The 15870-nt window shown below is 36.2% G+C and overlaps 1 protein-coding gene across 1 annotated transcript in view; it reads right to left on the bottom strand.

Annotated features, from left to right (window-relative positions):
* The window catches only part of TMPRSS15 (transmembrane serine protease 15), a 142201-nt gene that overhangs the window by 32529 nt on the left and 93802 nt on the right, over positions 1-15870 (bottom strand). Inside the window, exons 19-21 of the mRNA XM_032174265.2 lie at positions 5363-5458; positions 2225-2274; positions 1899-2073 (exon numbers count right to left, since the gene is read on the bottom strand). Of these exons, the coding sequence (XP_032030156.1) occupies positions 1899-2073; positions 2225-2274; positions 5363-5458 (321 nt within the window). The remainder of the gene's footprint in view (positions 1-1898; positions 2074-2224; positions 2275-5362; positions 5459-15870) is intronic.

Genomic DNA, 15870 nt, shown 5'->3' with positions numbered 1-15870 from the left:
AGTAGAGACGGGGTTTCACCGTGGTCTCGATCTCCTGACCTCGTGATTCACCCGCCTCGGCCTCCCAAAGTGCTGGGATTACAAGCGTGAGCCACCGCGCCCGGCCTGCCTTTCTATTTTCTACACATATTTGTTGTTTGGAAAGCTATGAGATTGGTATCATTGACCTATTAGAAGTACATCTGTAAAATAGATAACTGAAAGACATCACTAATATTACTGCGAGCCTGATTGACGTCTAGACAGCATATATTTGACAAGAACATTAAACAGGAATTTGCCAAATTCAAGTTTGATATAGCAAGGTTGCTAACTTATTAAGATCTACCTATGTGCAACAGAAAACACTGACTCTTTAGCTACAACTAGCTTTAATTTGCATCACAGTTAGGATACAGATGTTACCCTATCTGTGACATGTCCGACGCAAACAATATGTGTAAAGATTAAAGCCATGTTTAGAAGGGGATGGAAAAATTGTCTCTACAGATGCTTGTTATAGTATGAAAATAAACTACAATATGATTATTAGGAGGCATCAAAGTCAAGAGGGTGCACTTTAGTTATGGGAGAGGCTGTAATTTAGTCTCCAGGATGTAACGCTCAATGGATAGAATCAGAGAGAGCTTTAGATGTAGATGGGATGGTGCTGTCGGTAGCTCCTTTGGAGACCAGCTATTTGGCAAACCTGAGATCTAGTTGAGGGTCGTTTTTCTCCAAAGTCCTGGGATTATGCTTTTGAGTCTACTTTCACTCTGATATAATGGGTATTTAGGCATAAGTGCAATCTTTTAATGTTCATTTTACCTGGCTTTCCCTATCTCCTTTAAAAATTTCACAATCTCTGTGTCTGACAGTTCGTCTTTATTTACCCAAGGACCTTAAATATCTATGTGGGTAAGGAAAGTTGAGTCTTGTAACCTGATTAACTACGGCTGCCTCGTCCATGCCTGGTTCTTTCTAACGTGGTTCTTTCCTCAGAGGTTCTGGATGCTGGCTACAGAGAGGCTTACTCTAATCCTCACGGGTAAGGTCATTCACTGGACGCCTCACTGACACAGGGACAGGAAGGAGATGAATCCTAGATCAAGCTCATGCATATTCTATGAGGAAGCTCCCTTTTTTCCTGACCAAATTCAGAACCATGTGACTACCTAGAGAGGTGGCATCTTTCACGTGGAAGAGGAGAATGAACATCTTCTTGGGCCCAGGATCATGTAGTTTTTCTTCCTTTACTCCCACCCCCTTCCATCCACCCTGTTCTCTCCTCTAGGACTGCAAAATAAATGTCAAAATTCAACATGTATCTTGTCCTATTATAGTATAAAACGGAGTCAGATATGGTTGATATTAGTTCTAAATTTCAGTTAATAGGTAGCAATCAAAATAGATCTGACTTAAGAACTAAGTACTTTTATCTTAATTCACAACAAAGTGCTTATCCATGAACTTCCCGAGCACAGTATAATTGTAATTTGAGAGCTACCTAAGCATACTTTCTGATATTGACAATTTGCTAGCAATAAATATTGGACAAATTGAATGGTAACCAGTACGATTTATACAATAAATACTAATTTCACACTCTTAAAAATGCTTACCTTTTGAATTGGCAAAAGTTTCCATTTTTATGTATGTAAAAGTGTAAAAAGATCGAATGATGTAATATATAATGTAGAAGAATTAATATTCATATTAATGCAGAATAATTTTTTAAAATTTAACTATCTCTATTTTCATACATGACATTAATGGGAAAATAATTGGAATGTTTATAATGTCATAAACAGCAGGATTTCCCTGGTGGAATGGTTTTGTGAGGCTGCATGAAATGGGATGCTCGGCAGTGTCTGCTGTGGTGACCTAGTTTGGGAAGGGACACTTGACATCACACTCACCCATACACGCAGTGTGCGGCGGACACCAGCCAGTCACTGCTGACGAGAGATGCACCGCAGAGCAGTCGGCCGCCATAATACAGACCCACAAGCCAGGGCCAGGCCCCCTCTTTGGCATTACTTCCTCCAACAATCTTTGGGGTGATGTCTTGAGCCACCAGTTTTTTTCCACAAGCTATTAAAATAATTGGAGAAAGAGCATCTATTTCATTTTTGTCATTTCTTCTGATGGTGAAAATTGAGTGGTAACAAAATAACTTCAGGTGACAAACTCTATTCAGAATTTTAAACAGGATGAAGTGGGATATGACAACATATTTACTTACATTTATGGTTACACTGTAACCGAATCAAGGAATCCTGTAAACACTGTTGACTGTAATAGAAGAACAATCATATTTTTAAAATTATGCATTTAATATTTTAAAGTCAAACATCGTGTAGGTTATCCTACTTTTGCTTTAGTAAAATGAGTAAATTCAGTCTCATATATGAAATGTAGGGAGACTGAATTGTAAGCCGAAGAAGCCCCAGTTTAATGTCAAATAGAGGTGAGTTTGCATCCTTATTCTACCATTTCTATATGACTTCAGGGAAGTTGCTCAATACCCCTGAGACCCAGTTTCTTCTTCCATAAAATGGGGGTAATAATACTTTATTGGAGTGTTGTGAGAATAAAAAGCAATATTTGCAATAAAACTATTACAGGGCCTTATACACAATGAAATTCCATAAATGATAGATATTGTTATTTTACTTGAACCGACATTGGTTTTCATCATTCTATAACACAGAGCATGCCTCAGTATTGCCAATCCGGCAACTATTCCATGCCCAACACCGTGTATGAGGCTGTGTGCTTCATTCAGGGAATTGAATGATGAATGCATCACAGGTGCTGCTTTCAAGGAAGGCAGACACATAACAAGCACATATAAAAGAGCATAGGCATAAATTACTGAAAACTCATCACCTGCTTAGAAATTTAAATACCAACTTTTTTCAGTGTCAAGAATTCCATTTTAAACAAAAACTAAGCAAATTTGTTTTACAATGCATTCTACTTAACAGCCACTAGAGATCAGTATAACACAAGAAATTAAAGTACTTGCTCCCACTAGTTCCAAATGCAACCAGCTGCAGATATCGGCTACATTAAAACAGACACATTATACATGCAGATATACACATAATTGTAATGACTTACATTTATATACTTAGCTACAGCTAATTGTGCATGCTGTTTAGGTCTTTTAAAATGCAACGTAAATAAGACCTTAAGATCCATATGTCCGATCAAAGCAATTCAGTGTTTCAGGAAAATATGTGATAGTTTATTTGAAATCATATGTATCTATATTGAATGACTGGCATATTCTTTATAATACAGAATTATTTTAGTTGAAATATAAGGAGGTCTATCTTTTTAGTAACTAGTGTACATGCATGTATATCAATCTAGATGTATCAACATGTGTTTATAACACCCCAAGGAAGTCTCAATTAACTCCCCTTTTTTTTCACCATGTGGTGGGAGATGGTGGTCTGAGTCTTGCATTTATCTCACAATAGGTTAAAGAATCAGAATAGGACGGGCACGGTGGCTCACGCCTGTAATTCCAGCACTTTGGGAGGCCGAGGCGGGCGGATCACGAGGTCAGCAGATCGAGACCATCCTGGCTAACACGGTGAAACCCCGTCTGTACTAAAAATACACAAAAATTAGCCAGGCGTGGTGGCGGGCGCCTGTAGCCCCAGCTACTTGGGAGGCTGAGGCAGGAGAATGGTGGGAACTTGGGAGGTGGAGCTTGCAGTGAGCCGAGATCACGCCACTGCACTCCAGCCTGGGTGACAGAGCGAGACTCCGTCTCAAAAAAAAGGAAAAAAAAGAAAAGAATCAGAATATAGGTCAGTAGATTTTTATAGTTGGCTGAATCATTTTCCCTGACATCCTCTTCTTTTACTTATTTTTTATTACAACCACTAGCGCAAGGGCATTTTCAAAAACACCAGTTTTCACAGGGATACAAACATAATCATCTATGCAACAAATAATAAATGCATAAATAAATTAACCAAATAAATAAATAAATGAACATATGTCTGATTTTCTGCCAACCTAATATAATGTGGCTAATTAAGGAAGGGATTAAGGACATTTAATTAACTGGCTTGTTGATGTGATGAAAGGTTAAAATATGTCTGTAAATGATGTATGTCTCTTTCAAATAGCACACACATACATTATAATAGTGACGTCAATGGAAAATGATACTGGCATGTCGTTGATAAGCATAGAATAAGCTAGTTCTGATCTCAAGCATGCATATAATTAACATAAGTGATTTTAAATAATTTTTTTCTTACAAATTTTTAAATGCCTTTAAGACATGAAAAGAAGAAATTCTCAATGTTCAAACTGCTTCAGGATCTATATGGTAATATAAATTTAGACATGCCTTATAGGAAAGGAAATCTAGAAGCCTGCTTTCTCATTTGCAGATGCTTTGCTTCATATCCGATGAGACTCATAATATCAGTCAAGGCCCAGCAAACATTGATATAAAACATTCAACTGCAAAGTTCTTTTTTTGGTACTCAAAATACTCCTTTACCATTTTTATTTTTTTACTGGTTAAGCTCACAGAAATGGTAACTTTTCATGAAAAACCGAATAATTATCTAACTTCATTTTTTACCATTAAACAAAATATACCAGCGAAGCATCTTAAATCCTCGTTTGTAGTTACGGCTTCTGGCAGTTACATTCTTCCCACCTACAGCTGTTCTTTAATGGGACTGTAAAATTCAGAAGCCAATTTCAACAAAAATTACTATTAACACCCAAATAGGAGAAATGACTTAATCTAAGCTAAAACAGATCTTTGAATACAGGAAAGATGCTGCTTTTTAATACCTTAGTAAAGGCTATAAAAGTAAACCTAATGTTAAAAAGTAAAAGAGAATATGTAGACACGATGAAAGGTCTAGACTTCTTCATTTAATATTCATGATCTATTTGCCAAGGAAGAGAAAAGAATATCAGGATCTTCCCCTCTTCTCTTTTAGTGGTAGCTAATTTGTGCTGCCTCTTTTAGTCTGATCAACACTGGACCTGTTTTATCCCAGTTCTCACAATTTCTTTCCATTTGATTTAATTGTTTATTAATCTGAGGCTAAGGATAAAAAAGGGTATAAAGTTAAAACATGTCAAATCCCTATGAGTGTGCCAGAAATTCACATATAGAATATTTCTTTTGACCATCTTATATATATTAGGGTTAGAAAATGTTATCAGATATTAAATAGACACTGTTTGAGATCACTTAAATAATCATATAAGTCAAATAACTTTCAAGATTACATGACCAGTATGTAACAGCATTAAAATCTGACTGGCTTCAACAATCTATCTTCTTCCATGTCTATGTACAACTAGTCTAAGAACAGATTTAGGGACCCACCTGGGTGTTAGGATTAAGTGGCCACCAGGTGCTGTGTTTAATTTGACAAATGGTCCACCATCAGTAGAGAAGATCGGCATTGATGAGTTTCCACTCCTAGAGAAATAAGAAAAAAGCATACAGACAAAACAAAAGCATAAAGAAAAGACCATAAGCTAGACTTTCAGTTCCTTAATGCTGTGGACATTAAAACAAATTATGGGATTCCAGCCAAAAAAATTAACGTTTTAATATAAAACTTCAAGTGTTTTCCTATCTAAAGGATGATGCAAATCAGTAGAATTACCCATAATCACATGAAATGTAATTTTAACTTTAATGTAATATCTTTAGTCTTTGCATTCTTATATATTATTTTACAAAGTTAAATCATTACATATATCACTTAGTTACCTGGTTTTATAAATGTGATTTTTTCTATGTTGTCAAATAGTTTCCATAAAAACCGCTTTGAATGACAATTTCCCAGCATTGCTGCACTGTAATTTATTAAGCTTTTCTCCTGTTGTATAGCTCATCTTTTTTTTAGCTCATCTTTTTAAAAGTGCATGTAGAGAACAACATAGACAGAGACTATCTTCAGTGTTTACTTTTGCTTTGTTCTTGATATTTCATTCAATTCAAAGGCTAACAAGCCCTAATTTAAAGCAAGTCATGTGATTGCACTAAAAGAGAGACTGCAGCCTTGGCCTGCAAGTGTCAGTTGGCGAGGCACCACAGGGTGGAGAGACACCTCTGTGTGATCAAAGACATTTAGGCCCCTAGGCTTTCTTTTCCCTGAAAACCTGTAATTCCCGTGCTCTCAACTGTGAGCTCTAATTGAAGATTTAATTATCCTGACACTCTTTTTTAGGCTTAGCTGGAGACTTTTAGCTTTTAATTCTTAATCTTGTTTCTTGCCTTTTATTTCAGATTTTAATCATCATATAAAAATATGCCTTTAGGCTGGGTACATCCTGATTTCTGCTCTCTTCCACCAGTGAGCAGGGAGATGATGTGGTTCTGCCTTTTGGAGTACTGTGATGGACCCACCCATTGCCTCTTTAAAAGAAGCCCCGGTGTCTTTCCCAGGCTATTGCCAACACTGACCCTTTTCTGTTTCCAGGGAACTTCCAAGTAACATTCAAAGCTTTTCTGAAGGGGAACATCACACACTGGGGCCTGTTGTGGGGTGGGGGAAAGGGGAGAGGGATAGCATTTGGAGATATACTTAATGTTAAATGATGAGTTACTGGGTGCAGCACACCAACATGGCACATGCATACATATGTAACTAACGTGCACGTTGTGCACATGTACCCTAAAACTTAAAGTATAATAACAACAAAAAAAAAAGGCATCATATATAAAAATAAAGAAGATACGAAATATTTAGAAGGTGGTTCTTCTCTCTTTTAAAGTGTGTTTAGGAACTTTCATCTACTGAACATAGAGCTGGGACAATAGATGTCTATTTAATGTTCCAGAATTAAATCTTGCACTTTTATTTTGTAAACGATAAAAGTAACTGAAACACACAAAGCCATTACCATTCTTTAATAAAGCCTGAAATGGATTTACCAAAGGAAAGATGAGCCTTGGAATTGCTATTGTTAGAGATTATGCTATTCCACCAAGTGGGCAGAAGGAAAATCTCATTTAAATATTTATATATTAAAAAGGAAACAACAGGTGCTGGAGAGGATGTGGAGAAATAGGAACACTTTTACACTGTTGGTGGGACTGTAAACTAGTTCAACCATTGTGGAAGTCAGTGTGGCGATTCCTCAGGGATCTAGAACTAGAAATACCATTTGATCCAGCCATCCCATTACTGGGTATATACCCAAAGGATTATAAATCATGCTGCTATAAACACACATGCACACGTATGTTTATTGTGGCACTATTCACAATAGCAAAAACTTGGAACCAACCCAAATGTCCAACAATGATCGACTGGATTAAGAAAATGTGGCACATATACACCATGGAATACTATGCAGCCATAAAAAATGATGAGTTCATGTCCTTTGTAGGGACATGGATGAAACTGGAAACCATCATTCTCAGCAAACTATCGCAAGGACAAAAAACCAAACACTGCATGTTCTCACTCATAGGTGGGAATTGAACAATGAGAACACATGGACACAGGAAGGGGGACATCACTCTCCGGGGACTGTTGTGGGGTTGGGGGAGGGGGGAGGGATAGCATTTGGAGATATACCTAATGCTAAATGACGAGTTAATGGGTGCAGCACACCAACATGGCACATGGATACATATGTAACAAACCTGCACATTGTGCACATGTACCCTAAAACTTAAAGTATAATAATAATAAAATAAAATTAAATAAATAAATAAATATTTATATAAAATGTATTTGCTATGGCTTAGAAAACAAAACAGGTATGAAGATGTCAAAGGGTAGCTGAGAATGTAGAAAGTCTGGAATGCTCCAGATCATGAAGAGCTTCACAGATGCAGAACAGTTGTATTTAAGGACTCACACATTTAGAGCAGACCGAGTGTAGATAAAAACAGATGTAAGAGGACCTTGAATTTCACCATTCTTGCAGGTTTTGGTAGAAATCCTCACAGTAATCTGAGCTTTCAAAAATATCAAGGGATGCCATTCCAGATTAAAGAGGCTTTAGTTGTGTTTTGCTGTCTGCAGGCTCCGGAAACGTCATTGGAATTGGTTGATTAGTGAACATCATTGCTGCCAGAGTAAAGTTGGTTGGTTGGGAGAGTCATTCTCCAACCTCTCTTCTAGACATCTCTCTTCTTTTCTTGTGTTTGATCATTTCTAGTTTCATTTCTAGTTTCCTCATTCAGCTGAATGCCTGTCATGTGTTGAACATTCTTCTAGGTAGTTTTCCATGTTCCTGACTCCCCATGACACATTCTCAAAGTGATGCTCTCTCCAGACAAGCAGCATCATCCTCAGGAGAGAACATAGGTCCAAAGGCAAATTCTCCACCCTCACTCGAGGCTGACATAGCCAGTAGTCTTAGGTCTGCTCTAGGGTAGGGTCCAGCTATCTGTATTTCACCAAGCCCTCCAGGTGATCCTGGTGCCTGCTATAGTCAGGAAATCATGTTATCGCCAAATATGACATCTTTTTCTGCTACTGGCATGAGGCTCTGCTTTTTGACATACAAAGTGACATCTAGTTACCCAATAATCTGTTTTAAGGCATTCATGTCTAAATGAGGAAACATTTCGAAAGGTATATCACTAAAAATAGATGTTAGAGGTGTGGATTTTAGACTCCTCACTTATCTATAGCTATCCTTTTCCCCTGTCCCTTGGATATCTCTTTTAAGACAGAGCCCGAAGGGATACATTTCTTTTTCTTTCTTGCCTGCTTGCCTGCTTTTTCTTTCTTTTCTTTCTTTCTTTCTTTTCTTCTTTCTTTTTTTCCCTCCCTCCCTCCCTTCCTTCCTTCTTGCCTTCCTGCTTTCTTTCCTTCTTTCTCTCTCTTTTTTTTTTTTTTTTTTGATATTCTGTTGCCTAGGCTGGAGTGTAGTGGCTCAATCTCGACTCACTGCCACCTCTGCCTCCCAGATTTAAGTGATTCTCCCGACTCAGCCTCCCTAGTAGCTGGGACTATAGGCGTGTGCCACCACACCTGGCTAATTTTTTTGTATTTTTAGTAGAGAGGGTGTTCCACTATGTTGGCCAGGCTAGTCGTGAACTCCTGACCTTAAGTAATCCACCGGCCTTGGCCCCTCCCAAAGTGCTGGGATTACAGGCATGAGCCACCGCACCTGGCCAGATACATTAATTTCTCTGGAAATTCACACCAAAATTTGGAGAAAAACTAAATTGAACAAGTATTTAAAAATTATTTATAAATATTTTTTAAGCAAGCCTATTTATTACACATTGACTTCTGGTGTGCATTCGGATAGGATTAACAGCGGTTTTTTTTTAAAAAACATATGACAATTCTAGAAGGAAAGACGACTAGATCCAAATTTTTAAGAATAATGGGCATTCAGTAAATGCCAGTTGTTCCACCCTGAGATTTTCAAGTGCTGGTCCATGGTGGCACTTTCACTATCCAGCAGAGAAAATTGGAGACACATATACACGTGGATAAAAGATGTGTAATCTTACTTTCTAAGATGATCTTTTCAACATTTTCAGTCTCAAATTTAACACGAGAAAACAAATATAAATATGTCATCTTGGGTTATTTAGAGTAGTTGAACAAAATACTCCTTCAAAAATAGTTACAAAATTATCACATAATTAAATTTTTGTACTAAATATTGTTACCAGCAGCATAAGAGTAGGGTATAGGGCCCTCAGTTCATACAAATATTTTTCCAGATGTCAGTTCTACATGTTAAATTTGGGATTTGTGATGGACTACCTGCATTTCAAATCCTGCCAAGTCAAACTCATTCGTTTTCTGACTAAACACAATTTATTTCTTTGTATGCACAGTAAACAGATTAAAAAGTAGCAGAAGTTTACAACAAACTACTCCTTATTTTAAGAAATCACGAGGCAATAAATATACATTAAAAATCTTATTGACAGAATAAAAGATTACCCTATGTGAAGTCACCATTTGCTTTTGAAGACAAAAATCTCAGAACTACTAAAAAATTGAATTCAGAGGAAATGCATTATATTAAGGTCTGTAATTTAAGCATGCACCTGAGGCTCTTACTGCCTCAGTTTCTTTTCTTGCAAGGAAATTAGTTGTTGATTTTTAGAGAGGCACTCTGTGAAGATTAAAACTAGACTATACATTTTCTAAATCTTTAAAATGTTCCACATTTGCAGATTTAGGTAACTTCATTACACATTCACATAGCTATTTGAAATCAGAAGTTTAGTATCACATAGAAACTCCATATAGCATTACCTTGTTGACATACTAATGCCTCCCGGAAACCAATTTCTAAGCTTTTATTGCCATTTTTATGGGTTATATAACCTCAAAGAGCTCTCCTTACTTTAGGAAAACTTTATTCCATGTGAGAAAAGAAGCATATAGATGCAACCATTATTATTTTTGAGGTCATAGATGGAGTATAAAAATATACTTATAGAAGAATTCTAGGGAGGAAAAAAGGATATCTCAAGGATACTTGCATGGTATTAAATCTTCTGCCTCTCTTCTTAGGCTCTGCCTAGGTTTCTTCTCTTTTGTCTCACTTCTCAGGCTGAATTTGCTGTGATAAGAATTCTTCCCTGGAGCAGGAGCTTAGGCAGGGATGTTTTAAGGCCTTTGGACACACTAAAGCTAAAAAGAATAATAATACATGCTGCAAATACTGCAGCTAGGCACTGTAGCTCATTTCACACCCCAAAAGGTTCAAGTAATGAATACAGCCAGGTGGGATTTGCCTGAAAAGGCTTTTGGAGAAGGACGGTTGTTTCTTTTCAGATTGGAGGGAAAGAAGGGGATTGATTTAGCAGGACAGAAGGCAGGGGGGACCATTTGTATAGGCAGGGGCTTGGTGGATAGAAGAGATTCGATGGCAAATCATCCCACTAGGAGAGTAAAGGCATGTGGGCAGGTAGGCAGAAATGCCATTTCTGAGCTAGACACATTTCAGCCACAATTATTTAACTATGTATTGCATTTATAGCAATACACCTAGCACACACCTAGCCCAGTGATAGCTCTTAGCAAACAGGTAAGTTTAATTAATTTTAGATTTTCCGACTTCCACCCTTAAGAGTTGGTGGCATTTACTCAGAAGTAAAGAAATGTCAATAAAAACAATTATCTTAACGTAATCCATTTCTACGTTTGTGCAAGCTACTGTATTAAGAGCAAGAGATAAATTGATGGGTTAGTCTGGTAGCTATTCTCTGTTATCTTACAGATGTAATGGTGTTACAAAGGAAAGAAACTGCTGGTACCTCCTTCCTACCAAAAATATGTCTGAGAGAAGTGATACTTCCAGGAGATTGTCAAAGACGCAGGATCTCCTCACAGGCAAACATCTTGGAAACCTTGGGCAATGTGAACTACTTTAACATTATTTCCTTAGCTGCTGCTGCTGTAGGAGTTCCTTTTGTTTGTTTGTTTGGAGTAGAAGGCATATGACACACACCTCTACATTTCTTATTAAGTTTTCTCAGTGCATTATCACTTTCTAAGTACATATGAGTGAAATTTCCTTTAGAATTTAGTGTCCTTTAGAACTTGCCATCCCTGTGGAACTGTTGGCATTTATCTTATTTGGTCAGGAAAATTACATGGTTTTTAACGTTTTCCTTTTTGCCTGGGTCTCCAGGAATCTCAGACATAAGTGTTAGTAATGACACCGACCTTTCATGTTTTGTAGATTTCCTGTTTATTTCTTTGGATCTTATTTTTCTGTAGTATTCTATTAACCTTACTGCATATGTTCTTTGTTATATAGACCTCAGTTCCTTTTTGGAGAAGAGATATGGAAGAAAATCATGGAGGAAAAAAGAAAGAATAGAAGCACATGAGGAAAGAAGAAAGAAAATGAAGAAAGGAGAAAGAGGAAGGAAAAATTAAAAGGGGGGGAAACGGGATATTATTTCATTGGATTTTATCGATTTTATTCAAAAATTGTTCTTCATCTCATAGAATATATAGCATTAATTACAAGTTGAGCAGTTGGAAGCACTTTTTAGAATAAAACTAGAATGAATAAGAAAGATTTTGTTATAAACTTCATAGGGCTAAGGTTTTCTGTCCTTACCTATTTCTGTTTTAGAATATAGAAACCTCGTCTTTTGCAAAAAACAGGATCTAAGGAAATGATAAAGGACATTGCCTTGGGGGAAAACATAGTCTCTTGTTTTTATATAAAAAAAAATACCTATACATTACAGATAATTTTTGGCAAATGATTTGTAATTGTGCCAAAACATAAAAGAGAAGTTCTCCCTCTTTTGTGTGTGTAATTATATTCTTAGTAAAAGTTCCTGACAACAAAGAATCTGTTTGGTGACAAAATACATATTAAAAACTGTAAGCCAAAATAGGAGTGAAAGACAAAGAAGATTCTCCCTGAATGGTGGTGGTGCAAAGAAATGACATTTCACAAAAGTCTCTTGATTTCCAATAAAATATTTTCAAATACTTAGTAGGAGAAAGGAGGAATAATGTTTTTCCAAGTAAGAAATAATACCAGTCTGTGGGTGGTGAAAACCTTGCTATGGATATTTTTCACTCTGTTGATGATATCCTTCTCATATTTCTGATGCAGGTTTTAAAAAATTCTCCACTTGATTTCATCTATGTCGGGGTGGTGGGGGTATGGGGTGGTTCTAACAAAGTCAAAGTATGCTAGGACAAGCTAAGAAATGTCCTGGATTAAGTCAGATGATTCTCAATAGGGTGTTTAAACCTGGTACAGTAGAAAAAAGTTGTTTGACGTGTGTGTGTGTGTATCTTTGTTTTGTTTTTATTTCCAGGTGAAATCAAGCTGTCAAAGTTTGGGGATGCTTTGTATAACTTCTATGTTGTTTTCTACTGAAATGAGTATATGAAGGATCATGCGTGTCTTGACTACTCTTGTCAGAATGACCTCGGGCTTTTAAAGAACTAAGACCTCTGGGTCTCACTCCATCCAGGTTCCTTCACCTCTTTGGAATCCATGGAAGTTCATGATAACAGGTAGGAGGTTTGTAGTTGGGAAAGAAATAATTACATCTTTATTTTTACTGACTTTAATCTCTTCTGTTACAAATGTAGGTGAGTAACCACAAAATTATTAGCAACATCTATAATATGGTCACCAAAACAAACTGCAGATATATTCATATCATATTGCAGTTGCTAGATACATATAAAATATCATTTATGTTCACCTTTGATATTACAGTGGTCATTAGAACCACCAGTATATCTTATTAAATGTTAATAAAGAAATATATATTTCCATGGATTTAAAAATTTTCGATAATTATTTTTAATGCAATAAATTTCCTTTGTAGTTCTGTGTGCTTTAGTTTATATACTTAAAAATACTCTTTTGTGTGTGTAATTATATTCTTATTAATTTCCAGGCAACAAAGTCTCACTTGGGTGACAAAATACATATTAAAAAGTGTAAGCTGAAGTAGGAGCAACAGACAAAGAAGATTCTCCAAATTAAGTTTCCCCAGACTGACAAAGGTACCTATGACACATAAACAAAGGTTGAGAGCACTTACCCTAGGTGGTGGTTCTCAACTCTAGAATGCATCTGAATTACCTGAAGGGCTTATTAAATCACAGATTGCTGGGCCTTACTCTAGACTTTTGGGTTCAGTAGGCCCGAGGTAGGATTCCAGGATTTGAATTTCTATAAATTTATCCCAGGTGATTCCATGCTGGGATGGAATTTGGTCCTAAAACCACACATTGAGATCCACTGACCTAGACCATTCTGAATCTAAGAGTCTGAGGCTGAGACTAGGTGATTCTTATGTATAACCAGGCTGTACCTTCAAGAGCTGATGTAACTGTTGTATTACAAGTCAGCAGTACACCTATTGTCACTCCCTTACCCAGAGCAGACATAATTATCTTATCACTGTGCTTTCCCCAACGCTGCTAGATATTAAACCTATTAATGTTTAAAAGTATCAAATTATGGTAGTTTGCTATTAGTGATTTGCTCTTTAATTACTTTTCATTAATGCATTTCTAATTTTAAAATGGAGAAAACATCAGAGTTATAATTTGTGCTTCAAGTAAATGATGGATTTTGTAGTTAAGTCAATTAAACCAAATTAAAATAAGATTTTTTCCACCATCTTGCCCAAAGCTTTTCTCACCCACCCCACCACAGTAACATAGCTAAGAATAAAAGTACCTTCTGTGCTGAAGTTGAAAATCAAAAAATTTTAAAAATGTAAAATATTATTTATTTCTGTGTAAAGTTAGGAAATTAAGTAAAAATCATCTAAAGCCAAAGGTTACATTTTTTTTTTTTTTACTGTTCCCATATCTGTGTTGTTGTTTTGTGTCCTGAGTTGTAATAAGTCAAGGTTTTCCCCACATACTTGAAAATTTGGAGACATTGGCAGAAAATATGAACAAGGGCAGAAGCACTCTGTGTCTACCACCTAATTAAACTAGGATGAAACATAGGTTCTATTTCCAGTGTTCCAGAACTCAGTGCTAAGTTGTATAAACAAATTCATTGTGGTGGTTACATCAGAATTTAAATGATTATGCTCTATGTTTTTGACAGGCTTATTGAAAAACATTTTAATCTCTTCCCCCAGTATTTTCAAAACACCGCTGCAATGGAGGAACCCTGGGGTAATTCCATTTCTTATTAGCATTTGAGAATGTAAGGCTCAATTTGATGTTCCTGATATTTAGAAGAATCTTGGACAGGACTAATATGGGATTTAAAAATTAACACCAATTCCTCATAGGCCACCTTATATATTAGAACATAAATAACTAACTCCACTTTTGAGATATTAGTATTTCCTGAATTCTGTAAAGTTTTACAGAAATGATGATTTTTTTCTAGATTTTAATGATTTAGCAGGGTAAATGAGCTATATCATTTATATATCGGGTTAGTAACAGGGAAATGCTATTTGCTGGGAAATACCATTAAAAAAAAAAACTACCCTAAGTTTTTTTAACCTTTATGGTTGCATCAGTATAAAATGTTTTCTTTCATACTTTGATCAAAGACATGAAAATGTTATTCAAGGTACTTTTTACTTATGCATATAATGAATGGTAGGAAATGAAAATGTTTAATATAAAAAAAGGAAAGGCTAATGAAATAGGCCTCATAGGATTTACTAGAATCTGAGGGGAACTGCATTTTGTACCCTATCTGCGTAAATAATCTTGAGAGACTACAGTGGCTTTTTAATAAATTGACTACCAAATTACTTTCTACTGCAGCAAACACACATCATTTTAAACTCACTAAGTTTTCTTTCAGTTACCATGCACCAATCTAGACAAATTCTCATTAAGAATATAACTTTCTTTCAATTACTAGAGCACTATGGAGACTATTTAATAAGCACAGGCTCAAAGATTAAAGTCTTTGAAGAGATTACCTGACTCATTTCTGAAGAAAGCAAGCACCTGACCTTCATCAAAAATATTGTATCTAAGGCAGTGGGATGTACTACTCATGTTACATACACTAAAAAATCTGGTTATTTGTCTCTGTATCTGGTTAGACGGACTGTGATTCATGGGAAATGGGATCAGTGAACTAGAGAGTACAATCTGGCTGGGGAAACCACGTAAGTAAATAGAACAGAGCTGTGTGTTATCCACTCAGCTCAGACCATTTTCTAGAAAGCCTTCCTTGACATGCCTTTATTGACTTAAGTTCTGCTACAGCACATTGCATTTATCATATTATATCGTAATTATCTATTTATGTGTCTGTCATCACCACATAAGCATGTAAAGCCATGTCTTATTTATTCATGGAACAGACACAATATCATCACCAGTGCTTAGATTTCTGATCCAGGAATAATAATAATATATTTACATTATATACCATTAAAATGTAATAAAGATGTATGTTTCCTTC

This window comes from Hylobates moloch, unplaced genomic scaffold (assembly GCF_009828535.3).
Source record: "Hylobates moloch isolate HMO894 unplaced genomic scaffold, HMol_V3 SCAFFOLD_14, whole genome shotgun sequence".
NCBI classification, from domain to species: domain Eukaryota; kingdom Metazoa; phylum Chordata; class Mammalia; order Primates; family Hylobatidae; genus Hylobates; species Hylobates moloch.
The sequence above is the reverse complement of the archived record's forward strand: the minus strand, read 5'-3'. Positions and strand labels throughout refer to the sequence as shown.